The 27,986-nt window shown below is 41.3% G+C and overlaps 1 protein-coding gene across 3 annotated transcripts in view; it reads right to left on the bottom strand.

Annotated features, from left to right (window-relative positions):
• Positions 1 to 1,399: 1,399 nt before the first annotated feature.
• TANK (TRAF family member associated NFKB activator) overlaps positions 1,400 to 27,986 on the bottom strand; it is a 105,818-nt gene continuing 79,231 nt past the window's right edge. For 2 of the 3 annotated variants that reach the window (XM_069733036.1, XM_069733034.1), the window contains exons 6-10: positions 27,686 to 27,856; positions 26,348 to 26,403; positions 15,654 to 15,778; positions 10,470 to 11,017; positions 1,400 to 3,195 (exon numbers count right to left, since the gene is read on the bottom strand). In XM_069733036.1, the coding sequence (XP_069589137.1) occupies positions 3,031 to 3,195; positions 10,470 to 11,017; positions 15,654 to 15,778; positions 26,348 to 26,403; positions 27,686 to 27,856 (1,065 nt within the window). In that variant the 3' untranslated portion in view covers positions 1,400 to 3,030. The remainder of the gene's footprint in view (positions 3,196 to 10,469; positions 11,018 to 15,653; positions 15,779 to 26,347; positions 26,404 to 27,685; positions 27,857 to 27,986) is intronic. The other variant, XM_069733037.1, reaches the window with a different exon arrangement.

Here is a 27,986-nt window from a genome sequence, read left to right as displayed (position 1 = left end):
AACCTGCCCAATTCCAGCCTTGCTGAAGCATACCTGGATCAACACCTGGTCATCTAATGGTTAGATGGAGACCTGCAGAGGCGTACAAGCCACAGTGTCTTGCACCCACTGTGAAATTTGGTGGAGGATCGGTGATGATCTGGGGATGCTTCAGTAAGGCTGGAATTGGGCATGTTAACCTTTGCGAAGGACGTATGAATCAAGCCGCATACAAGGTTATCCTAGAAAAACCGTTGATTCCTTCTGCTCAGGCAATGTTCCCCAACTCTGAGGACTGATTTTTCCAGCTGGACAATGCGTCATGCCATACAGCTAGGTCAATGACGGTCTGGATGAAGGACCACCACATCAAATCCCTGTCATGGGCGGCCCAATCTCCAGACCAGAACCACATTGAAAACCTCTAGAATGTAATCAAGATGATGATGGATAGTCACAAACCATCAAACAAAGAAGAACAGCTTACATTTTTTGCGCCAGGAGCAGTGTGAAAGACTGGTGGAAAGCATGCTAAGGGCTTGTTTCCATTTGCGAGAAACACATCCGTGTCTCGCATGTGGAAACGAAGCTCTGGCGCCGGCACTCCAGAGTGGAGTGTGCGGCTGCATGTGTTGCTATGCGGAGTGCCGGCACCAGAGCTTCGTTTCCACATGCGAGACACGGACGTAACAAGCCCTAAGACGCATGAAAGCTGGGATTAAAAATCATGGTTATTCCACAAAATATTGATTTCTGAACTCTTCCTGAGTTAAAACATTAGTATTGTTGTTTCTAAATGATTACGAGCTTGTTTTTTTTTGCATTATTTGAGGTCTGCAAGCAATGCATTTTTTTTGTTATTTTGACCATTTCTCATTTTCAGAAAATAAATACAAAATTTATTGCTTGGAACTTCGGAGACATGTTGTCTGTAGTTTATAGAATAAAAGAACAATTTACATTTTACTCAAAAATATACCTATAAATAGAAAAATCAGACAAACTGAAAATTTTGCCAGCAGTCTCTTAATTTTTGCCAGAGCTGTATATGTATATATGTGTAAATATATGTGTGTGTATATATGCATATTAAAAAAAAAAATATGTCTATGTACTTACACATATATAAAATGAATGATAGAATATAACAAACAAATAGAATGAATAAAAAAATATAAAAATCAATAAAATAACATTATAAATGTGTCCATACTAAGATTAATACATTCACAGAATTGATTAAATATAGAAAATATTATATACATATATTTCTTTTTGTCAATTGGGTATTTTTTTTCTAAAGTACATTTTAACATCAATTTTAAAAAAATGTTTGTGTCTAATAATAATGAATTAACAAATTAAAGTATTGGCAGAAGCAAAATAATAAAAAATAAAAAAATGAATATTTTTCTCTTCGTCATTTAAAAAAAAAATCCAATTTAATGCATTGCTTAAAATAACAGTTCATGGAAATAATTACTGAAAATATAAATATGAAATTTTTCATTTTTCTTTCTGAGGTGTAGCAATAATGAAACGTACGGCTTTATACAACATTTGCAGAATATAATACATATAGTATACTGCTTAAATACATATATTTTCCATGTATTAATAGGGTCGAAAAATGTTTTCTGCAGGATATAAGTAACTTAATTCAATTTTCTCTTCATTTACACATTTTATTACGTTTGTATCACGTATTTATAATAAAGGAAAGCATCTACTCCTCGCATTTCAGCTTAGTATATAAGGTAGCGGCGAGTGCGAAAACGCAGGAATTCTGTTAGTTTGTTGCTTAAGGGATTTATCACTTTATGTGTTCATGGAATCTTTTATCTCTTTTTTTTTTTTTTTCTAAATGGAAAAAAAATAGGATTCTGTTTTTGTAAATGCTTAAGATGATATGTTTAGTATTTAGGGAAAAGATTGACGTGGCTTAACATGATGCAGCACAAAAAGCTGCAGCCAGATGTTGGTCACGAATCAATAGCAAACTGTGAAAAGCACTACAAAGTATACAATGTTTTTTCTGCTATGTTTTTTTTTTTTTCCCGCGTCTTTAGGTTCCTGGCGTATTTTTTTTTTTTCTAAAAACGTAACAGGTTCTTAGGTGTGGCCTTTTTTTCATTAAAATTTATTACATTCTCCCATATTAAAAAAAAAAAGCATGAGTCTATTAAAAAAAAAATATAACAAAAAAAATAAAAAACAAAAAAAGTTTGTAAAGAAAAAAATGCTGAAAAAATGCAAAAAAAAAAAAAGTCCGGAAAAAGTCTCAAGAAGGACAACTTTTGCAAGGCGAACAAACATACCGGAAGAAATGTATCATGTTGTCATGGCGTCAAAAAGTAACAAAATTTGTAGCCAGTGGTATTTGCCACAAAACTAGTGAATTTTTATTTTTTTTTCCGCGTGCCCATCCCCCCAGAATGGGTTTTAAAGTGGGCGGAACTTGTTTAAAGGGGGTGTGGTCTAGTAAATTTGCAACTTTTTTATTATATTGTATGGAAGAAAAAAGGTTGTACATGGTAGCTGAAATCTACACTAGCTTAGATTTCTTTTTCGGGTGCACGGCCAGCCCAAAAAACATGTTAGATTTATTGGGGGGTATGTACCTCTTGATAAGTTTGGTGTACGTACTAAATGGCCGTCTGAGAAATTCTTACCCACTGAGTCTAATTTAAAAAAAAATTTGAGAAAAAAAAAATTGTACAAAAATTTGCAAATAACATTAAAAAAAAACACACACAGTAAATTGCCCAATATTGTCACATACTTAAGTTTTATGGTAACTATTAAAATGTAATTTATTACAACTTACAGTATAGTCAGATAATGCACAAGTTAAAAAAAAATAATGCAATTCAATTGGGGGTAAATAATAATAACAGATATTATTACGAGGGGACAGTCCAAATAATAAAATCAAGTAATCCAGATAATTATTCATCAGTGAAAATGGTCTAGAAAGGAGAAAAGAAAGAATAGCGTAAAGTACGGACGTCATAATAATGTTCCGGGTAGAATTTTTTTTAGGACCGTCCTTTAAAAATGTGTGTTAAGATGTCTAAGAAAATCTCCTCCTAATGCCGATGACGGTGGGAAAACAGCTTGGCAGAATTCACATCTGTGATCATTATCCTGATCCCATTTCTCACTTCCTAGAATTGATAGGTCATTGTCATGAGGCGATGATGGCTTCCAAATTGGCTAAAACAGGAAAAAAAAAAACATATTTGTTTATAATATATAAAAAAATAGGTAGCATATTTTTTTTTTAAAAAATATTGCAAAAATAAGCATAAAAAATTGTAGATTTTTAATATATATATTTTTTTTTACTATTTCAGATCAGTTTTGAGCAAATTCACATTTTTAATAAAGTATTTGTCATTTTTAAATTAGGTTTCACCCCGAATTCTTTCATTTTTTTCCCCTCCTTTTTTATTATTATTGATATAAAACAGGCTTAACATTAGTCATAAATATATATATATATATATATATATATATATATATATATATATTATAGATTTAATTTATTATATTATACCTTAATACATACTCATCTTTACTGCATAAGATCTAGAATAGAATTTTTTTCTGGTAGTTTTTTCAATTTTTTTTAAAAATCATTTTACTACTAGTTTTAGCAATGAAGATAATTTTCTAGAAATGATTGGATGTTATAAGTGCAATGTACATGTTAAAATATGTTAAAATAAGACCTTAACACCTCTACAGGGAAGTAGGTGCTACAAAAGTAAACTTGGATGACCAGAAAGGCCTATGATGACTTAGGTTTGGATCCGTAGAAACTACTTGCCGAGCAAAGGTCTAAAAATGAATAAAATAAGTCAATAGACAATATTGTCCTTTTGCATGTTGAGTGTTTATATGGTTTGTTATGATGTAGCATCTACTGTGCTATATAGATCTAATGTTCAATTTCTGCGCAGCGCCTCTACAGGCTAAAAGCAGTATTGCACCACTCATTAAAATCTATTAGCTGTCTATGTAATGTATGTATATGATGGGTCCTCCAGACCCCCAAAAATAACAAAAATCCCATTGTATACATTTTTCTACTATGGCTAATAGATAAAGATTGGGTTTCCCTCTATACACCAAATCAAGCCTTTATACAGCTATACTGTCAGCAAAAAGAATAATAAGACGAAGTAAAAAATAAAGATACAAAAATAAATTGTGGCTGTGTCTTTAAAGGAGTTGTTCTCTTTAAGAAAAAAATTTCTTATAAGCTTTGTTAGTACAAAAAAAAAAGTACCCTGTCTGGGTCTAGCGCTGAGTGTCCGCCACCGCTGCCGCCAATCAGTGAACTCAGTGGCTCGCTACATCGGCGACCGGTCAGTCCGCAGAACTGTGGATGTGATGTTTATGCTGCAGATATTAACAGACACCAGGGGCAACAGTAGAGACTCAGTACTGGACCCAGGATGGGTGAGAAAGGGACAATTAATTTTATTTTTTCATATATATATTAAGAGTAAGTAAAAGAAATTATGAAAGGGGACAACTCCTTTAAGGGGTTGAAAATGTTAAAGAAAATAGGAGATTATATATATATATATATATATTGTTTTAATGTGCATAGTTATGAACAAGAGGAAAATTATGATATTTCCAACGCTTTTCCCAAAAGATATAATAGAAGTAACAGTTAAGGATCTTTTTTACAATACTGTGAAAGAAAGTATAGCAGTCCACCAGAGCTGCTAAGTCTTCTGATAATTTACAGCTAAATAATCTACATTGCTGAATTTTATAAATAGTAATGTTAGATGACAGCCCACCCATGTTAGATAACAGCCCGCTGGTGTTAGATGACAGCCCGCCGGTGTTAGATGACAGCCCACCGGTGTTAGATGACAGCCCACCGGTGTTAGATGACAGCCCACCCGTGTTAGATGACAGCCCGCCCGTGTTAGATGACAGCCCGCCCGTGTTAGATGACAGCCCGCCCGTGTTAGATGACAGCCCGCCTGTGTTAGATGACAGCCCACCCGTGTTAGATGACAGCCCGCCCGTGTTAGATGACAGCCCGCCCGTGTTAGATGACAGCCCGCCCGTGTTAGATGACAGCCCGCCCGTGTTAGATGACAGCCCGCCCGTGTTAGATGACAGCCCGCCCGTATTAGATGACAGCCCGCCCGTGTTAGATGACAGCCCACCCGTGTTAGATGACAGCCCGCCCGTGTTAGATGACAGCCCGCCCGTATTAGATGACAGCCCGCCCGTATTAGATGACAGCCCGCCCGTGTTAGATGACAGCCCGCCCGTGTTAGATGACAGCCCGCCCGTGTTAGATGACAGCCCGCCCGTATTAGATGACAGCCCGCCCGTGTTAGATGACAGCCCGCCCGTGTTAGATGACAGCCCGCCCGTGTTAGATGACAGCCCGCCCGTGTTAGATGACAGCCCGCCCGTGTTAGATGACAGCCCGCCCGTGTTAGATGACAGCCCGCCCGTATTAGATGATAGCCCGCCCGTGTTAGATGACAGCCCGCCCGTGTTAGATGACAGCCCGCCCGTGTTAGATGACAGCCCGCCCGTGTTAGATGATAGCTTGCCCGTGTTAGATGACAGCCCGCCCGTGTTAGATGACAGCCCACCCGTGTTCGATGACAGCCCGCCCGTGTTAGATGACAGTCCACCCTTGTTAGATATCAGCCCGCCCATGTTAGGTAACAGCCCACCCTTGTTAGATGACAGCCCACCCGTCTTAGATGACAGCCCACCCGTGTTAGATGACAGCCCGCCTGTGTTAGATGACAGCCCGCTCATGTTAATGACAGCCCACCCTTGCTAGATATCAGCCCGCTCATGTTAGATGACAGCCCGCCCATGTTAGATGACAGCCCGCCCGTGTTAGATGACAGCCCGCCCGTATTAGATGATAGCCCGCCCGTGTTAGATGACAGCCCGCCCGTGTTAGATGACAGCCCGCCCGTGTTAGATGACAGCCCGCCCGTGTTAGATGATAGCTTGCCCGTGTTAGATGACAGCCCGCCCGTGTTAGATGACAGCCCACCCGTGTTCGATGACAGCCCGCCCGTGTTAGATGACAGTCCACCCTTGTTAGATATCAGCCCGCCCATGTTAGATAACAGCCCACCCGTGTTAGATGACAGCCCACCCGTCTTAGATAACAGCCCTCCGTGTTAGATAACAGCCCACCCATGTTATATAACAGCCCACCCGTGTTAGATGACAGTCCACCCTTGTTAGATGACAGCCCGCCCATGTTAGATAACAGCCCACCCGTGTTAGATGACAGCCCACCCGTCTTAGATAACAGCCCTTCGTGTTAGATAACAGCCCACCCATGTTATATAACAGCCCACCCGTGTTAGATGACAGCCCCCATGTTAGATGATAGCCCGCCCATGTTAGATGATAGCCTGCCTGAGTTAGATGACAGCCCGCCCGTGTTGGATGACAGCTCGCCCATGTTAGATACATAGCGGCCTCGACCACTCAGCGACGCAGGATTTCTGGGACAGACAGACGGAAGTGACCCTTAGACAATTATATATATAGATATGTTGAAAAGAGAGGGACCAATACTGACCCCTTCTTGTACCGAACTGTTAACTGTAACCCAATCCAAGTGTGTTCCATTAATAGTACTATTATTCTTATTTTATGCACCAACACTTTGTGTGGCACCATATCAAATGCCTTTTAAAATCCAGATAAAAGTCCAGTCTGGAACTAGCATCCTCATAGAAGCTGATCAGATTAGCGTGACAGGACCGATCCTTCATAAACCCATGCTGATACTGGGTCATGAGGTTATTCTTAGTGAGAGTCCAGGATCGATTCTCTTAGGAATCCCTACAAGATTTCGACCACAGTAGAAGGTAAATGTGAACATCCTGTGGTTGAGACCCTGTTATTATGGAATCCTTGAATATTACAAATAATGGTCTGTCTATCAAGATATTTATTTCCTTCACTACTTGGGGCTGTATGCCATCCGGGCCCGGGGATTTGTCTACTTTGTGATTTTAAGGTGGCGCCGTACTTCTGGTTGGGTTAAGCAGGTGACATTTAATGGAGAAATTCACATCTCCCTGTCATGAGATTTTCACCCTCGCGGGTGGTGCACGTGGATCGTGGACCCACTGTATCAAAGGGCCGGGCTTACCTAGGAGGGGCGTAGCTAAGCAGCTACCTTGGTTTTCACGGGAGCTCCTGATGGCGGAGCCAGGCTTGAGCTGCAGGTAGCCACCAGGCACCACTCCTAGGCAGTCCCCGGTACCACAGCTGACAAACCCAAGGGTCGGGTTCAAGGACACGGACTGGACTCATAGGAACCTGTTCAGACAAGTGTGGTTTCAGGGTTCAGATACCGCCTGATTGGCTTCAAAGGTAACGTGCAAAGTATACGGGAACAGAATCAGTCTAAAAAACTAACTTCAATGGATTAGGACAGGGGACCTGGCAACATACAGGTGCAGACATAAGAGTTGTAGGGAAACTGCAGGGGCTGCTCAGGCACCTACCTAGTGGGGAAGGTGCCTTATATACCTGATGCCTCCCAGCTACTGGCTGGGGGCATTTTCAAAGAGCGCACGCTGCCCCTTTAAGAACAGGAGAGCGCGCGTACGCTAAGCGTGCACCTGGAAAACCTGTGCTAAGCAAGAGATAGGGAGCTCACCGAGCGATGGGGGCGGTGAGTATGTCGGCTTCCCTGCATAAAGGGGGAAGAGGGATCATGCAGGGATGCCGGCGATCGTGTTAAAGGGATTTTCTTGTGTAAATAAGGCATTTAGCAGATTGGCCATTCCCTCCTCCTCTTCCTCCCTTTACCCAGATTATTTTTGACTGGGCCAACACTATCATTTTTCAGTTTCTTACCGTTTATGTAGTTGAAGAATATTTTTCGATTATTTTTACTTGCTTTGTCAACGAGTCTCCCTGGCTTAATTTTTGCTGACCTGACTTTTTTTTTTTTTTTACACATTTTTTTCCATAATTATTTAAATGCCTTGTCACTCCCGTCTTGCTTTAATTCTCTTTTTGATATTTATTGCTCGGCTTACAGCATTATTTAGGCATAAAGTTTTCCTCCTATTTCTAACTGGCGTAATCCCCTAGGATATTTCTAAATATTAAACTCCACGTAGAAAGGTTTTTTTTCTTACTCTGCCTCCTTTGTAGTATGGTTTGCCGGACTTGCAGTAATTATTACTGTTAGTAAGCAAGATATGTTCAATCACCATTTTTGTATTCCTATTTATTTCCGAAAAAGAATACAGTTTTTCCATTTTTTTTATTTTTTATGCATAGTGTATTCTTCATTTACAATTTAAAAATTACATTTAGAGGAAAACATTTAACTCGCTAAGTCGAGGCAAATGGAAAAAGAAAAAAAAGTTTTGCGAAAATAAGAGAAAACAAAAAGAAATAAAAAAAAAAAGCAGAATTTTCTTTTGTAAATTATTCTAAATCTCACAAAACCAAAGTCATCTCAAGATTCCCCCCTTCACCCTGGTGCGAAAGTCAATTATCTAACCTTCTGCCCTGTGCCTTTTGACAGCTCAACACCATTTTTTTTTTTCTTTTTTTTCATAAAGCGGATTTTTTTTCCTATCAACTTGTAATCACATACCAGCTGTTTCTTATGTTCTGGTATGGGGAAAATATACAATGCAGACTGCCACCTAGTGGTGAAACAGTACGCTACAGGTCAAAGCTCAAAACTTGGAAAAACTGCAAGCAACTTTATCTTTATCGCACCTTATTGATTTCCCTTTTACAAATTTCTTTATCTCATGCAACATCATTGTTCTGTAAGCACAGTGGTAAAAGGAAGAGCCAGAAGTATGTGCCCCCTTTTAGCTGGTAAAGTTGACATTTACTAGTGTTATGCGATCAATCAGTGGGGTTTAAACACATTGTCCCCTGACGATCCTTGGCACGACGTAGCAGTGGGGCGAGGAAAGCATTGTGATGCTTTTCTCCTTTCTCCTGTCTGAGCAGAATTTATTCTGTCATGCAGGTATTATACATATATATATTTATATCCCTGATCTTACTATACTGGAGTCCAGTGGGCGGTTCATTCCAGTGGCCTTTCCCCTATGGCTGTCAATAGCTTAATAGGACCACCCACTGGACTCGTAAAGAGCAAGCATTTAAATAAAAAAACACAAGTTATACAGAATATTTTCTCATTAAACTGTATATCAATCTGATCCTCCTTCTGCTCAATTTAGGTCATGCAATTGTATTATTAAAAAAAATCCCCTTTAACATGCTGTATATATTTTCAGTTTCTTAGACTAGCACAGATATATCATAAAGGTGTTTTCTAGTTTCAGAAAGCCCCTGTCCCTAAGTTGCAGTATGCTTTAAAAAAAAAAAAAAAAAAAAATTAATAAAAAGAGTGCTTTACTCACCCTCCCCGGGTCTTGCACTGAATCTCCTCCGCTGCTCCCAGTGTCTGTTATTGTCTGCAGCTCTGACGTCACGTCGATTGCGCTGCAATCAATAAGTTGAAGGCACGAGACACTCGGAGTCGCTGAGCTCACTGAGTGGCTGTAGAGTTGACAGACACTGGAATAAGTGGCGGAGATTCTGCGTTGGAAGCTGGGAGGGTGAGAAAAGCATTTTTTAAAACAAACTTCAGCCGGTAGACAAGGGTTTTTCAAAATTGAAAACCCCTTTAATAATTATGATGTCCGCAGCGTTTCTGCTTGCACCTTTGATGATAGCCGTTTCAGATCTTCCGTTGGTAAATTTTGACTTTTTTTTTTTTATCTACATCTACATCCAAATCACATATTAATGGACACAATTCACATAAAATTTGCACCATACAAGCAGGAGCCGTGCCTACTCTGGACCGTGGTCTTTGTTGTCCATGTGCTCTTATAGACAGACCCTTTTAGAAACGTATTTTCTGGAGTGTTCCTCACTGATCCGAAACCAAGGGTCCTCTACTAACCACACCAAAGTACATCCCAACGTCTATGGCCATAAGCTGCCTAGTACAGGCACAAAATGAGCGTTTGGGGAGTACCCTCTAGAGTGGAGTACCCTCTGGTTAGTAGAGGACCCTTGGTTTCGGATCAGTGAGGAACACTCCAGAAAATACGTTTCTAAAAGGGTCTGTCTATAAGAGCACATGGACAACAAAGACCATGCCTCTAGAGTCTAGAGGGTACTCCCCAAACGCTCATTTTGTGCCTGTACTAGGCAGCTTATGGCCATAGACGTTGGGATGTACTTTGGTGTGGTTAGTAGAGGACCCTTGGTTTCGGATCAGTGAGGAACACTCCAGAAAATACGTTTCTAAAAGGGTCTGTCTATAAGAGCACATGGACAACAAAGACCATGCCTCTAGAGTCTAGAGGCATGGGTCGTACCCCAGGCTGAGAATTTGGGCCCAACATGTCAATATGCTACTTGACATGGCACAAAAAGTAACAGAGTAAATCCTTCAAATGTGTTACCTGCTGAGGTCCCCGGACCGTCATCTCAGTGATCTCTGTACATTTATCCACATCTGGAGTATCTGGAATATGGAAAGAGTTTTTGCAATCATCCCCAGAGCTATTGGCTGCCAAAATTAGGCCACTGTCCTCATCTGTTGGTAAAACACTGCCCCTATAATTGGCATGGAGTCCTTGATGGCAGGCAGTCTTTGGTGAACGAGGAGAATATGGCGGACTGGATCGGGCGGTGCTCAAATTCTTTAGAGTAGCGTCAGGAAGTTGCTTGTTGGGATTCGATTTCTGCTCTGCAGTTGAGGGAAAAATCGGTGGTTTTCCAGGAGAGCTCTCCAAAAAATCAGATTCGTCAGAACTCGGAGGAAACTTAATGCTCAGGTTGGACAAAGACTCCACGGAGACGATCAGTTCATCATCCGATCCCAGACCACGAGGAGTAATTGGTGGAAATCGGAATCTCATGGTTTTATTCTTTGGTTTATGTAGACTTTGCGCTTCCTCGTTCTCTTCCTCAGTGCACTGAACCGGCATGGAAAACTGCAGCTGAGCACCTAAAAGATATTGTAGGCAATGGATACAAATATTTAAAGTGCATCTCCAACCCAATATTATAAATGGTACTTGAGCCTCTGAGCATTCCTGTAATATTTGACTATAAAGTAGAGCAGTTTGCGCTCCAGAGCCGATCTTCATAATGACAGGCGTTATAACTACACTCTATAGTAGTCATCCCTTTTCAGTTCATGGCTCTAAAAGCCTCTGGTCACCCTTCACTCTCTTCTATGGTATAATAATAATAATAATAATAATAATAATAATAAAAACACATGGAAAAAACAAGATTGGTTCTCATTGTATGCAATAGCTCAGTCTGGTAGTTAAAAGGCCTATGAATGGGGGTCTGTGTATTTAATGTATGTGTCCGGAGCTTTGCTTATCTGTACCATTAATGTTCTCGGCTGGCATATATATCTACAATGAGGCAGAAAGGCCTTTTACCCATGTGCAACTTGTAGGCAAACAATTCATATACCTATTCTTACAGTAATATTAATGTTTACTGTATGTAATGCAACGTTTTAATTCAGTGCCAGGGGTACCGCAATGGGTGCTTCAACTGCCCTTTTTTCATTTTATGATGACACTTGTTTGCAATCCCCCTTAACAGTTCTAATTAGTTAAAGAGGACCTGTTACCAGGTCAAAAATGGCCAAATGTTGCTTTTATTTTATTCCCATTGATCCCACGAATATTCCACATTTTTATATATATATTTTTTTAAATTCCCCATATGGTTCCAAAGATATGCACCTTTTTATTTAATGCTAATGTTTATGGTCTTTACAAAGGGGACGTAGCTCGCAGGGTAATAATACAGAGGAACTTAAAGACACCCCCACAGATATTCACGTGAGCCATGCACCCATGGAAATGATCATAACAATTTGCACTAAATAAAAAGGTCCATATCACTTGTACTGTACAGCGGATTTAAAAAGAATAAAAATGGATTAATCAGTGGCGCAATGGGAATAACATAGGAGCAAAAACTGGACACTGATGATCTGGTGACAGGTTAAGGGTATCCACTAATGCAACGAGGCCCTCATTAACAAATACTGCTGCTGAAATTAGGGGCAATTGGTTCAACACTTTCTCTTTAAGGGCCTCCTACATGTGCCTGGTGATACAACCCCTTTAAATTTAAGTAAATCCTTTTTACAACATTTGATGCTTCCGCTATAATCATATCAACTTCACAATGGGGGGATTCACTAAAGGTATATCACTATAAGGCAGGAGGAGTAGACTCTGGTGTCCTGATAGAAAACTATAAGGCAGGAGGAGCAGACTCTGGTGTCCTGATAGAAAACTATAAGGCAGGAGGAGCAGACTCTGGTGTCCTGATAGAAAACTATAAGGCAGGAGGAGCAGACTCTGGTGTCCTGATAGAAAACTATAAGACAGGAGGAGCAGACTTTGGTGTCCTGATAGAAAACTATAAGACAGGAGGAGCAGACTCTGGTGTCCTGATGGAAAACTATAAGACAGGAGGAGCAGAAACCGGTGTCCTGATAGAAAACTATAAGACAGGAGGAGCAGACTCCGGTGTCCTGATAGAAAACTATAAGACAGGAGGAGCAGACTCTGGTGTCCTGATGGAAAACTATAAGACAGGAGGAGCAGACTCTGGTGTCCTGATGGAAAACTATAAGACAGGAGGAGCAGACTCTGGTGTCCTGATAGAAAACTATAAGACAGGAGGAGCAGACTCTGGTGTCCTGATGGAAAACTATAAGACAGGAGGAGCAGACTCTGGTGTCCTGATGGAAAACTATAAGACAGGAGGAGCAGACTCTGGTGTCCTGATAGAAAACTATAAGGCAGGAGGAGCAGACTCCGGTGTCCTGATAGAAAACTATAAGACAGGAGGAGCAGACTCTGGTGTCCTGATAGAAAACTATAAGGCAGGAGGAGCAGACTCTGGTGTCCTGATAGAAAACTATAAGGCAGGAGGAGCAGACTCTGGTGTCCTGATAGAAAACTATAAGGCAGGAGGAGCAGACTCTGGTGTCCTGATAGAAAACTATAAGACAGGAGGAGCAGACTCTGGTGTCCTGATAGAAAACTATAAGACAGGAGGAGCAGACTCTGGTGTCCTGATGGAAAACTATAAGACAGGAGGAGCAGACTCTGGTGTCCTGATAGAAAACTATAAGACAGGAGGAGCAGACTCTGGTGTCCTGATAGAAAACTATAAGACAGGAGGAGCAGACTCTGGTGTCCTGATGGAAAACTATAAGACAGGAGGAGCAGACTCTGGTGTCCTGATAGAAAACTATAAGGCAGGAGGAGCAGACTCTGGTGTCCTGATAGAAAACTATAAGACAGGAGGAGCAGACTCTGGTGTCCTGATAGAAAACTATAAGGCAGGAGGAGCAGACTCTGGTGTCCTGATAGAAAACTATAAGGCAGGAGGAGCAGACTCTGGTGTCCTGATAGAAAACTATAAGACAGGAGGAGCAGACTCTGGTGTCCTGATAGAAAACTATAAGGCAGGAGGAGCAGACTCTGGTGTCCTGATAGAAAACTATAAGGCAGGAGGAGCAGACTCCGGTGTCCTGATAGAAAACTATAAGGCAGGAGGAGCAGACTCTGGTGTCCTGATAGAAAACTATAAGACAGGAGGAGCAGACTCTGGTGTCCTGATAGAAAACTATAAGGCAGGAGGAGCAGACTCTGGTGTCCTGATAGAAAACTATAAGGCAGGAGGAGCAGACTCTGGTGTCCTGATAGAAAACTATAAGACAGGAGGAGCAGACTCTGGTGTCCTGATAGAAAACTATAAGACAGGAGGAGCAGACTCTGGTGTCCTGATGGAAAACTATAAGACAGGAGGAGCAGACTCTGGTGTCCTGATAGAAAACTATAAGACAGGAGGAGCAGACTCTGGTGTCCTGATGGAAAACTATAAGACAGGAGGAGCAGACTTTGGTGTCCTGATAGAAAACTATAAGACAGGAGGAGCAGACTCTGGTGTCCTGATGGAAAACTATAAGGCAGGAGGAGCAGACTCTGGTGTCCTGATAGAAAACTATAAGACAGGAGGAGCAGACTCTGGTGTCCTGATGGAAAACTATAAGACAGGAGGAGCAGACTCTGGTGTCCTGATAGAAAACTATAAGGCAGGAGGAGCAGACTCTGGTGTCCTGATAGAAAACTATAAGACAGGAGGAGCAGACTTTGGTGTCCTGATAGAAAACTATAAGGCAGGAGGAGCAGACTCTGGTGTCCTGATAGAAAACTATAAGACAGGAGGAGCAGACTTTGGTGTCCTGATGGAAAACTATAAGGCAGGAGGAGCAGACTCCGGTGTCTTGATAGAAAACTATAAGGCAGGAGGAGCAGACTCTGGTGTCCTGATAGAAAACTATAAGACAGGAGGAGCAGACTCTGGTGTCCTGATGGAAAACTATAAGACAGGAGGAGCAGACTCTGGTGTCCTGATAGAAAACTATAAGGCAGGAGGAGCAGACTTTGGTGTCCTGATAGAAAACTATAAGACAGGAGGAGCAGACTCTGGTGTCCTGATGGAAAACTATAAGGCAGGAGGAGCAGACTCTGGTGTCCTGATAGAAAACTATAAGACAGGAGGAGCAGACTCTGGTGTCCTGATAGAAAACTATAAGACAGGAGGAGCAGACTCTGGTGTCCTGATAGAAAACTATAAGGCAGGAGGAGCAGACTCTGGTGTCCTGATAGAAAACTATAAGGCAGGAGGAGCAGACTCTGGTGTCCTGATAGAAAACTATAAGACAGGAGGAGCAGACTCTGGTGTCCTGATAGAAAACTATAGAGCGCACCAAGCGAACTATAGTTCACCTTCTAGAATATTATTACCGTATACAGTAGAAGGAGATTTTGGTACCTAATAATAATAATAATAAATACTGAAAGAGTAGGCTTTTGGGTAATATCACCTACATGAATCTCTAAATTATATTACAAGAATATTGTAAAAGGAAGAAAAAGGAAATCATCAATTGCCACAGGCTAGCCTATATTAACATTATATATAAATACATGGATATATGTGTGTGTGTATATATGTGTGTAATATATATATATATATATATATATATATATATATATATATATATATATATGTGTGTACATGTATAAATATATATATATACACACACACACACACACACACTTTATATATATATATATATATATATATATATATAATATATGTATTGTAAAGTCCATTAATCATAAATGGAATATATGCAAATGTTTACATATATATATATATAGGTATATACAGAAAAATAATATTTATATAGACATATATACAGTACACTCACATGTGTGTGCGTATAGATATATATGTAGACACATAAACTCCCCGCGCCATACATATATCTACACAGAACACACACATACACATACAGTCTATATATATATAATGTATACATATATACACGCAGGGATAATTTTGCATGCACTTTACTGCACACATCATTAACCTCTCCATCCATGAAGCCATACATTGTGCTCCGGCAGCTGACTTGCCTATTGCGGGCTGTAGCGCTTGCAGTATGTATGGAAGTGTTACATATTACATCACCGGAGCTGGAATAAATGCATTTCAATCCCAGTAAAATGTAAAACACATCCTACCATTACCAGATGCCGTTTCCTTCTTCGTAAGAAATGTATTCAGTTGGCTGCTTTGTTCCCTCGTTAACTTGCAAATCCGACTGAATTCTTCCTTTAGATCGGAGAAAATCCGTTCAACACCTAGCCTGCGTGTAGAACATTTCACTGAGAATCATTCAGAGGCAGCGATGGAAATACACAGATCTGCGACTTACAAATCTCCTCGGAGAATTAACTTATAACCCGTCACTGTTGGAGAGTTACAAGCTACGAAAACAAAACAAAATCCCACAAAATACCAATAGAGAAAACTGTGGAGAGAAACTAAACAGAAGACTGAAAGTAAAAGATGCCCTTTGTCCATAATTACATTGGAAATATAACAATTTAGATAATCAGATAACGGAATTCTCAATGGATGCCATCTACCTTGAAAGTTGAAAAACTTTCCATATACATTGCTTTACTGATGGTGTATTCATCCTGACTTGCTGCCTGTATTATGCTCAGGAGCTGCACTCACAGTTCAGCTTGTTATTAGAAATAGTTGAGGAGCTTGGGAGCAGACACATCCCTAACAGCTGAGCTGGTAATATGCGAAACATTTATTTTTCTAATTCACATTGTTGTTCGATCTAAAAACAATACAACCCAAAATGTAACTAACCAGAGCGAGCTAACGAGGAATACTGGGAAATGTCAGCACTGAAGCCCCCTGAAGGATTAAAGCAGTCAATAAAGACTATACACGATTACACTGTGATATAAGTCATGTCATATATTTCCAAAATCTCTTAATTCTATAATTGTGAAATTTTAGTGGAATGAGCAAATTGATTCAATGCGAATTAAAATTGTGTTGAAGTTTTAGAAATTCGTTTAACCCGCATGTTAACAGTCTGCAATTTGCCTCATTCGCCGCCATCTCACACCATGCATTAGATTGCGTCAGCCGGATGAGGATCATGTGACCTTGGGTACGGCTGGGTAGTAACATAGTAACATAGTTAGTAAGGCCGAAAAAATACATTTGTCCATCCAGTTCAGCCTATATTCCATCATAATAAATACCCAGATCTACGTCCTTCTACAGAACCTAATAATTGTATGATACAATATTGTTCTGCTCCAGGAAGACATCCAGGCCTCTCTTGAACCCCTCGACTGAGTTCGCCATCACCACCTCCTCAGGCAAGCAATTCCAGATTCTCACTGCCCTAACAGTAAAGAATCCTCTTCTATGTTGGTGGAAAAACCTTCTCTCCTCCAGACGCAAAGAATGCCCCCTTGTGCCCGTCACCTTCCTTGGTATAAACAGATCCTCAGCGAGATATTTGTATTGTCCCCTTATATACTTATACATGGTTATTAGATCGCCCCTCAGTCGTCTTTTTTCTAGACTAAATAATCCTAATTTCGCTAATCTATCTGGGTATTGTAGTTCTCCCATCCCCTTTATTAATTTTGTTGCCCTCCTTTGTACTCTCTCTAGTTCCATTATATCCTTCCTGAGCACCGGTGCCCAAAACTGGACACAGTACTCCATGTGCGGTCTAACTAGGGATTTGTACAGAGGCAGTATAATGCTCTCATCATGTGTATCCAGACCTCTTTTAATGCACCCCATGATCCTGTTTGCCTTGGCAGCTGCTGCCTGGCACTGGCTGCTCCAGGTAAGTTTATCATTAACTAGGATCCCCAAGTCCTTCTCCCTGTCAGATTTACCCAGTGGTTTCCCGTTCAGTGTGTAATGGTGATATTGATTCCCTCTTCCCATGTGTATAACCTTACATTTATCATTGTTAAACCTCATCTGCCACCTTTCAGCCCAAGTTTCCAACTTATCCAGATCCATCTGTAGCAGAATACTATCTTCTCTTGTATTAACTGCTTTACATAGTTTTGTATCATCTGCAAATATCGATATTTTACTGTGTAAACCTTCTACCAGATCATTAATGAATATGTTGAAGAGAACAGGTCCCAATACTGACCCCTGCGGTACCCCACTAGTCTTTTCTCTAATGCTTTGCAGTTATCGCATCACATGGTATAGCACAGCCAATCAGAAAGCATTATCATAGCCTGTGTAAAAGCCAAGGCAGGGAATGCAGCAGAAATTTAAAAGTGAATCTGGATAGTGAGAGAACGTCACAGCTCACAGCTTTGTAATAAAGTCTAGGAGAGAAAGGCATTAAACACTGAATAAACTGTACAGATGTGCGAGACAGCAAAGCAGTGAAGAACAATTACCACCCGTTTATCCACAGCTATACAGTGTCTTGAAAAAGTATTCATACCCTGTGAACTTTTCCACATTTTTTCACATACTAACACAAAGTATGTGTTGGTGTGCGGAGGTAATTTTGGCATAGCTAAGGTTGGGTTTGCACAAAAATGCTTTAAAGGGGCTGTATGTAGCCCTAGGAGACCAGAGTGCTATATGCTTCTTGCGGCAATTGGAGGCTTTCCATTAGTTTCTATTTGTGGTGAACTAATTGGCATCAAACCAACTTCTCTGGGAAAATTCCCTGTATACTGTGATGGACTGGACTTCACAAGAGGACTAAGATGGCAGCCGTGGAGAACCTTCTGCAGGGTCCTGACTGCCATGACAACTCAAAGGTTGCTGACAGTGATTGACAGCAGCACTTCAAGAGTTAAACAGCAGTGATTGGCGCAGGCTCCGATTGCTGCTGTTACAGGCAGATGCCGGCTGTGTAATACAGCCATATGGGGCGGGCTCAGCTCCTGAGAACGCTTTTTACATGAGGACCTTATAAACTATGCGCATCACCTTTTACCGCATGCAAGTGGGACTCTGTCAACCCCTTTCTAAAGATAACAAGTGCCCTTTAATACTTTAGAAAAAGTCTTTTATTCATGACCCGTGCCGAAAGCAAATTGCACGGTGTGGTCACAGTGGTTGAGGTCTCGCACCTGCGCAGTGGAATCAGAGACTGACGCAGGCGCGAGACTTTGAGCGTTGTGCGATGACGTAAAAGACTTCATCCACTTCTATCAAGATGGAAGAGGTGGTGTTTGAAGGGACTAGGGCGTCACTCATGATCTGGAGACACCCATTGGAACGGACTGTGCTATTTACATGCAGGGAAGAGGCATAAATAAGACTTTTTTGGGGGTATGCAGGGGCACCTATGAATTTATAGGAAGGAAACCCATTTACATGGTGTAAAGGGGGATGGGCATGGTTTATAAGGAATAAAACTAGTGACAGGTTCCCTTCAGTATATTCATTAAAATATCAGTTTTAGCCTTTATTGTGCTTAGTAATCTCATAATACTAGATGGTGGCCTGATTCTAACACATCGAGTATTCTAGAACATGTATGTACGTCGCGCTTAGCAGTCACGTAGTATATAGCACAGCCACGTAGTATATAGCACAGCCACGTAGTATATAACACAGCCACGTAGTATATAACACAGCCACATAGTATATAACACAGCCACGCAGTATATAACACAACCATGTAGTATATAACACAGCCATGTAGTATATAGCACAGCCACGTAGTATATAGCAGCCACATAGTATATAGCACAGCCCACGTACACAGACAGCCACGTAGTATATAGCACAGCCACGTAGTATATAGCAGCCACATAGTATATAGCACAGGCCAAGTAATAAATAGCACAGCCCACGCAATATATAAAACAGTCCAAGTAGTATATAACAATGCCCACGCAGTATATAACACAGCCCACGCAGTATATAACACAGCCCACGCAGTATATAACACAGCCCACGTAGTATATAACACTGCCCACGCAGTATATAACACAGCCCACGCTGTTGTGAATTCTGTGGTCAAGCTCCCTCCTGTGGTCATGAGTGGTACTTCGGCTGGTTCTGTCTATGAGCTTCCTCTGGTGGATGTGAGTGGGGCTGCGGCTTCTGAGTTTCCTTCCTCAGGTGACGAGGTTAAGTCGTTAGGTGCTGCTCTATTTAACTCCACCTAGTTCTTTGTTCCTGGCCTCCAGTCAATGTTCCAGTATTGGTCTTGCTTTCTCCTGGATCGTTCTTGTGGCCTGTCTGCCCTGCATAAGCTAAGTTTTGCTTGTGTTACTTTTGTTTGCTATATTTTCTGTCCAGCTTGCTATATTGGTTTTTCTTGCTTGCTGGAAGCTCTGAGACGCAGAGGGAGCACCTCCGTACCGTTAGTCGGTGCGGAGGGTCTTTTTGCCCCCTCTGTGTGGTTGTTTGTAGGTTTTTGTGCTGACTGCAAAGCTATCTTTCCTATTCTCGGTCTATTCAGTAAGTCGGGCCTCACTTTGCTAAATCTATTTCATCTCTGTGTTTGTATTTTCATCTTAACTCACAGTCATTATATGTGGGGGGCTGCCTTTTCCTTTGGGGAATTTCTCTGAGGCAAGGTAGGCTTATTTTTCTATCTTCAGGGCTAGCTAGTTTCTCAGGCTGTGCCGAGTTGCATAGGGAGCGTTAGGAGCAATCCACGGCTACCTCTAGTGTGGTATGATAGGATTAGGGATTGCGGTCAGCAGAGTTCCCACGTCACAGAGCTCGTCCTATGTTAGTAACTATCAGGTCACTTTGTGTGCTCTTAACCACTAGGTCCATTGTGGTTCTGAATCACCTGTTCATAACACCACGCAGTATATAACACAGCCCACACAGTATATAACACAGGCCACGTAGTATTTAACACTGCCCACGTAGTATATAACACTGACCATGCAGTATATAACACAGCCCACGTAGTATATAACCCAGCCCATGCAGTATATAAAACTGCCCACGCAGTATATAACACAGCCCACGTAATATATAGCACAGCCAACGCAGTATATAACACAGGCCACATAGTATATAGCACAGCCCACGCAACACAGACAGCCATGTAGTATATAGCAGCCACGTAATATATAGCACAGCCCACTGCCACCAGCTTCCGTTCCCAGTGATGCATTGCAAAATTACCCAGATGACTTAGCAGTCTCGCGAGACCGCTAAGTCATCTTGGTAATTTCGCAATGCATCACTGGGAAAAGAAGCTGGCGACAGCATCGCACGCATCGGTGGACGTCGGAAGGTGAGAATAGCACAATTTTTTATTTTTTTTAATTATTTTTAACATTATATCTTTTTACTATTGATGCTGCATTAATAGTTGGTCCGGGATGGGGTGACACACTGACGCTGACTGGAGGGGAGTAGGGAGGGGGCACTGACTGGAGGAGAGTAGGGAGGGGCCAATTCGCGGCCAGACTAAGCCTGTCGCTGAGACGAGGGATTTCCGTTACAGACAGACAGACGGAAGTACCCCTTAGACGATTATATAGATAGATATCACCGGCTACCTGCACCTTCCACTAAGTGGCGCTCACCGCATATGGTTTTATTTCTGAGTTCAGTGTATGGGCTGTATGCAGTAAGCTCCTATGCTCCCTCTATTGGTGGCTACAAGCAGCCGAAATTGTCAGATATTCTGCACAGGGAATTTTGCGTTTTGTATTGGAGGAAAAAAACTCTGAAATCTGTAAAAGCAAATAAGAAAATGAATGTTGGAACCTGAAAACAACAAGGTGATAAAAGGTGGAGATTCACATTAAAGGGAACCTGTCACCCCGTTTTTTGAGATTGAGCTATAAATACTGTTAAATAGGGCCTGCGCTGTGTGTTCCTATAGTGTATGTAGTGTACTCCGATTCCCCACCTATGCTGAGAAATAACTTACCAAAGTCGCCGTTTTCGCCTGTCAATCAGGCTGGTCAGGTCGGGAGGGCGTGGTGACATCGCTGGTTCTTCCTCAGCTTTACGTTGGTGGCGTAGTGGTGAACAAGCAGCGCGCGATCTGCGCTGTAATCCCTTGCATCGGTGGGGGCGGCCATCTTCCTGGGGCCGCGCGTGCGCAGATCGAGTGCTCTGCTGCACGGGGCTTCAGGAAAATGGCCGCGGGATGCCGCGCGTGCGCATTAGAGATCGCGGCGGCCATTTTCCCAAAGCCGAGTTTGCATCTCGGCTTTGGGAAAATGGCCGCCGCGATCTCTAATGCGCACGCGCGGCATCCCGCGGCCATTTTCCTGAAGCCCCGTGCAGCAGAGCACTCGATCTGCGCACGCGCGGCCCCAGGAAGATGGCCGCCCCCACAGATGCAAGGGATTACAGCGCAGATCGCGCGCTGCTTGTTCACCACTACGCCACTACGCCACCAACGTAAAGCTGAGGAAGAACCAGCGATGTCACCACGCCCTCCCGACCTGACCAGCCTGATTGACAGGCGAAAACGGCGACTTTGGTAAGTTATTTCTCAGCATAGGTGGGGAATCGGGGTACACTACATACGCTATAGGAACACACAGCGCAGGCCCTATTTAACAGTATTTATAGCTCAATCTCAAAAAACGGGGTGACAGGTTCCCTTTAATAAAGGAAAAATGAATGTGTAGTAATCAAGTGCTCAACCTTACGAGAGGAAATAGTGTTAATGATATTTATTCAAGTGGATAAATATGAATGTAAGAATAAAGCGCACACATTAATGGAAACTAATTATGGATGACATGATTATTAATAAATGCTTGCAAATATAACCAGCAGATGCTACGAACTGTTAAGAAAATGGAGTAAAGTGTTAATAAATGCTTACAAAAAGCAAAGGACTACACTTAACAACTAATACTAGGGAATGCTAATGAAAAACTATAAAAAAAACTAGTAAAGTATTAATGGACGGACTAATTAGTGTTACCAGTGGCTGGTTAGTGCCAAACTCATTACTGGGGAACGCTAATTATGGAATATGAAGACACAATATGCTAATAAAAGCCAGAGGAATCTGCGGAACACTGATGTGTCTGAACATATGCAATCTAGCTACAAAGAACCCAACTGGAAAGGAAAAAGTATCTGAATGTTAATGATGGCGGATGTTCTGTCACTGCAGTTAATTAAAGCTTTTCGTCTAAGGAAAAATGGATACATGATGTAGGGGAAAAATTAAATATGCAATAAAAAAAAACAAATCTGCACTTAACACCCATTTTTGGGTTTTAATTTTAATTATTTTTTTTTACTGTAGTTGACGGCAACGGATCAGGTTTTCCATCTTTACGGTAACAAGTCTGAATTTAGAATGAGACTTTCTATCAGATTTTGGGGCAGATTTATTACGACTGGCATTTCACTTTACGGTTTGTTGGAATGAATTGTGCCAAAGCAATAAAGTCGCACGCCTCTTAATATGTTTGACACATTATGGTGTTTCTAAAAAGTAAAATATAAAAATAAAATTGAATCACATGTTTGCTATGAACAGGTTTATATTTGGAAAATAGTTTGCACCATTTTGTGACTTTGATTTTCAGATTTCTATTTTAGATGTTGAGGACATTGCTGCTTCTAAAAGACAATACCCAATATTTTTTTTTTGCATTTTTAAACTTTGCACAAGAAAATTTAAATTTTTCACTCCACATGCCAAAGTTGGAACACATCTTGATGTGCAACTTTTTTAAGGGCAGTTTATGCCCCAAATTGGTTCATAAACGTGGACTTTTTTTTTATTTTATTTTTGCAACAATTTTGTAGAAATTTTGAAGAATTCTGCTTGCTGGCAGAGAATGTAAATCAATTGTCACTAGAGATGAGCGAATCGGTTCCCAGGAATTCTGTGATCGCCGCGCTGGAGTCCTGTGAATGATCTCGGGTACTCTTGATTTTCTAACCTGGCGCAACTTAGAGGCTAATCAATGGAGTAATGCTAGCATGGAGTTCTGACAAAGTTGTTGGACATGGTCCTTCCTCAGAATCGAATCAGTCATCTTTTGGTGTCATGTATCAGTTCAGTATAAGGCCGGCGTCACACTTGCGAGTTTTACGGACGTAAGAGCGCAGAAACTACGTCCGTAAAACTTGCAAAATATACGGCACAATTATTCTCTATGCCCCTGCTCCTATCTGCCGTATTTTACTGATCAGTATTATACGGCTTTCTACGGCCGTACAAAATCGCAGCATGCTGCGTTTGTCACCATACTGCGCAAGAAATACGCCAATGAAAGTCTATGGAAGCGTGAAAAATACGGATAACACACGGACAAGCAGTGTGACTTGCGAGAAATACGCAGCGGTGTTAGAGAGAAAAGCCGGCAATTCAGTGCGGTGTACAGTAAAATCACACTGACAGCTTACAATAGAATAGGTAGAATAAATGTGTACACATAGAATAGGTATATATATATATATATATGTCAGTGAGACACATATATGTATATATATTAATATTTCTTCCAGCGCTATACAGCTTGAAAGCCGGTAATTCAATTACCGGCTTTTTCTTACTCCTTCCTAAAACCCGACATGATTTGAGACATGGGGTGGCTGGGGGCAGGTGTTTTTAGCCAGGGGGGGGCCAATAACCGTGGTCCCTCTCCAGGCTATTAATATCTGCCCTCAGTCACTGGCTTTACTACTCTGGCGGAGAAAATTGCGCGGGAGCCCACGCCAATTTTTTCCGCCATTTAACCCTTTAAATTTAGTAGAAAGAACGGCCAAATTTTGCATATACACTCTACTAACATTAGTAGTGTGGAATCTGCAAAAAAAATGGAGAGAAGACATGGTTTACTGTATGTAAACCATGTCTCAAATCATGTCGGGTTTAGGAAGGAGAAAGAAAAAGCCGGTAATTGAATTACCGGCTTTCAAGCTGTATAGCGCTGGAATAAATATTAATATATATACATATATGTGTCTACTGACATATATATATATATATATATATATATATATATATATATATATATATATATATATATATATATATAGACAGTATATATATATATATATTTTTTTTTTTTTGGGACACATGGATCACTTCTATAGCGGTATGTTGGTTTTGCAAGCCTGCGAGAAAACCACGCAGTACGGATGCCATACGGATTACATACGGAGGATGCCATGCGCAAAAAACGCTGACACACCCTGCCTATGGAGGAGCTACGGACCACTATTTTCGGGACTTTTCAGCGTATTACGGCCGTAATATACGGACCGTATTGTTTTACGCTGTGTGTGACGCCGGCCTAACAAGGACAGAATTCTCGGAAAATGATGAAGAAATGAATTCAAACACATAGAATATTGGTTCTTGCTTAGTGGACCTGCGTTTATAGATTACTGCAAATACAGCAGGGTCTTGTATAGAGAATCAATGGGAATAATTACATTCAGATGCCTTGTATACATCAGCAAAGCTCACAAGTAGCTTGTAAAATTGTCTCCCATGAATATTTCTCAGGAAGCAAACATTTTAAGGGATTGTCTAGGATTATACTTTATTATAGAATGAGGAAGCTCCTCCCACCCAGTCCGACAACTGCGGCTTGTACTGAGAAGTGTGAGATCTCGGCAGGGAGGAGAAACACTGGAGATCTGTCAATCAGGTTAGGTGGGCAGAGATTGAGTGTCATCTTAAAAAAAGATTATACAACCATTTTAATATGTATTTTATATGTATTTACACCAGCATCATCAGGTCTAAGAGATCTATTCAACAATGTATGATGTTTGTATTGTTAAATCTGATGACAAATCAGTTTTAACTCTCACGGTGATGGTCTTTTGTGTTCTGACAAATTATATTGTGGGAATATTAATATGACCTCTCATAAGCACCTAATCATAGGGGTCTGGACCTATTTGTTTTCGTATAGATCAGGGATGTCAAACACACAGAAGGCCAAAATGAAAAACTTGGACAAAGTCGTGGGACAACCTGCATACAGAATAATTGACCCCATATAGTCCTCCGTACAGAATAATGGCCCTCACATAGTCCTCCATACAGTATAATAGGTCCTACATAGTCCTTCATACAGTATAATAGGCCCCACATAGTCATCCATGCAGAATAATGGGCCCCACATAATCCAGATAGGCCCCACATAGTTATCCGTACAGAATAATGGGCCCCATACAGTCCTCCATACAGTATAATAGGTCCTACATAGTCCTCCATACAGTATAATAGGCCCTACATAGTCCTCCATACAGTATAATAGGCCCCAAATAGTTATCCGTACAGAATGGGCCTCACATAATCCTCCATATAGTATAATAGGCCCCACATAGTTATCCGTACAGAATAATGGGCCCCATACAGTCCTCCATACAGAATAATAGGTACTACATAGTCCTCCATACAGTATAATAGGCCCTACATAGTCCTCCATACAGTATAATAGGCCCCAAATAGTTATCCGTACAGAATGGGCCTCACATAATCCTCCATATAGTATAATATACCCCACATAGTCATCCGTACAGAATAATGGGCCCCATATAGTCCTCCATACAGTATAATAGGCCCTACATAGTCCTCCATACAGTATAATAGGCCCCACATAGTCCTCCATACAGTATAATAGGCCCACACAGTCATCCGTACAGAATAATATGCCTCATAAAGTCCTCCATACAGTATAATAGGCCCCACATACTCCTCCGTACAGGATAATGGGCCCCATATAGTCTTCCATAAAGAATAATGGACCTACATAGGAGTGGTGGTTCTGGTGTCGCTGGCCAAATAAAACCACCATGTGGGCCAGAGATTCACATATGTGCTCCATATGCTTAAATATTAGATAGTACAGTATTCTACATGTGACTTATGTATATATACCATTTGACAGTGTATATATAGCAGCAGACAGTAATACTGTACCTGGCATTGTCATTGAGCGCTGCAGAAGGATTTTCCACTGTGTTCGAATTTCTCATCTAGTGAAAAATAAAAATAGACAAAAGCACAGAGACAAGTGTGAATAATGTTCAGGATCGCTTTATAACTGTCATTACTGATGAGATGCCACAGGTCTTCACAGTCTGGATACCTATAATCTGCAGGTGTCGCCTCTATGAAGAAGCCTATAGAAAAGGCAGCACAGTACGGTTATGACTGTGTTATTTGGGCACTCTATGAAGAATGGCAGGGTGGGTGTGTGTGTGCGCTGGGGGGGTACAACTTTGTCTATCAACGTTCTAAAAATCTTCATTTAAAAAAGGTCTTTAAAATCCACTTGATACATTGAAGCAGTAAATTAGACGAGACTCTCACATTTTGAGGATAAAAATGCCGAGTGTTCGAAACACGTTAGTGCTCTTTGCTTCATTGTACGTTATCCTCAGCCAGCGCTGATATGGCCCCATCTTTCTGGTATATAAATCTAGTCTTGTTAGCCAAGTGGGTGTGGTCACAAAGAAGACGCCCACTAAGAAGAGTTGGTGACCACACCCATTAGTCTAAAAAAATACTCATATACAGCGGAGAAAGGTTCATATCTCAGGAATTGAGAGGCGCAGGAACAAAAGAAAAACAATGTCGGATTCAGGAGAACAGCGGCATTTACACCAGGTAGAAAGTAGATATTTTGGGGTAGAGACTGGTTTTCTTGAAGGTTTTCCACACCTGTCAATGATAGAGGCCAAAATAACAGAGAATTGTCGATGCAGATGATGCCTATCAGCGCCCATTCACACAATATCGTGGAGGACAAGGAGCCTTCAGGGCTGCGCACAGAGGTTTTTGGGCCAGTATTAGAGACCCATGGGCATCGCATACGGTGGAGTATGTGAAATCTCAGCATGAACCCAAAAATTTCGTAAAATGACAGAAACCTAAATCCGTACCCTTGTGCACGCTGCCTTGTACAACCTGATCATATTATGTTCCCAGCCACTGATATTGGGGTGAGCCACGCTAATGAGGGGAAATGTTAATATTCATTGAAACGAGAAGGACCCAGATATGTACAGGAGCTGGGGATAATTAGGGAGGTTTCATGGAAATAAATACTGATAAATGGAATCCACAGTCCGCAGTGTTAGATCATCTCCTAGTGGCTGATCCATGCATACCCGAAGACCGGACGGTGACAGCCGGCAGATTACATGCCGATCATAGGAAGGCGGCGATCACCGATACACAGCAACCGGAAGAATACATCAGGCGTCTGTGCCATATCCCTCGCCCTAGACAAGGAGATCTTCCTGCTGTACTCACTTCAGAGTCCAGGATTGCTCTCTGCTCCGGTCTCTCCTTCATCTCTCTGGCTTCCTTTAATGACTTTGTTAGATATTGAATTTTTTCGTTCTTACTGGCAAGATCAGACTCCAACATCTCACAATCTCCTTCCAATTTCAAGACATGAAGTTTTTCTATATCCAGCTGATCCTGGAATAGAACATGTGGCATCGATAAGCAAATGTCATGAAACCTGCTGTATATGCAGAGCCAGACTGCGGCACTGCCGGCGCCTGGCGGGAAACGCGGGGTCTTATTGCTCTTAGCTTAACTATATATA

This window comes from Ranitomeya imitator, chromosome 7 (assembly GCF_032444005.1).
Source record: "Ranitomeya imitator isolate aRanImi1 chromosome 7, aRanImi1.pri, whole genome shotgun sequence".
NCBI lineage: Eukaryota > Metazoa > Chordata > Amphibia > Anura > Dendrobatidae > Ranitomeya > Ranitomeya imitator.
This window is presented reverse-complemented; position numbering and strand designations above follow the sequence as displayed.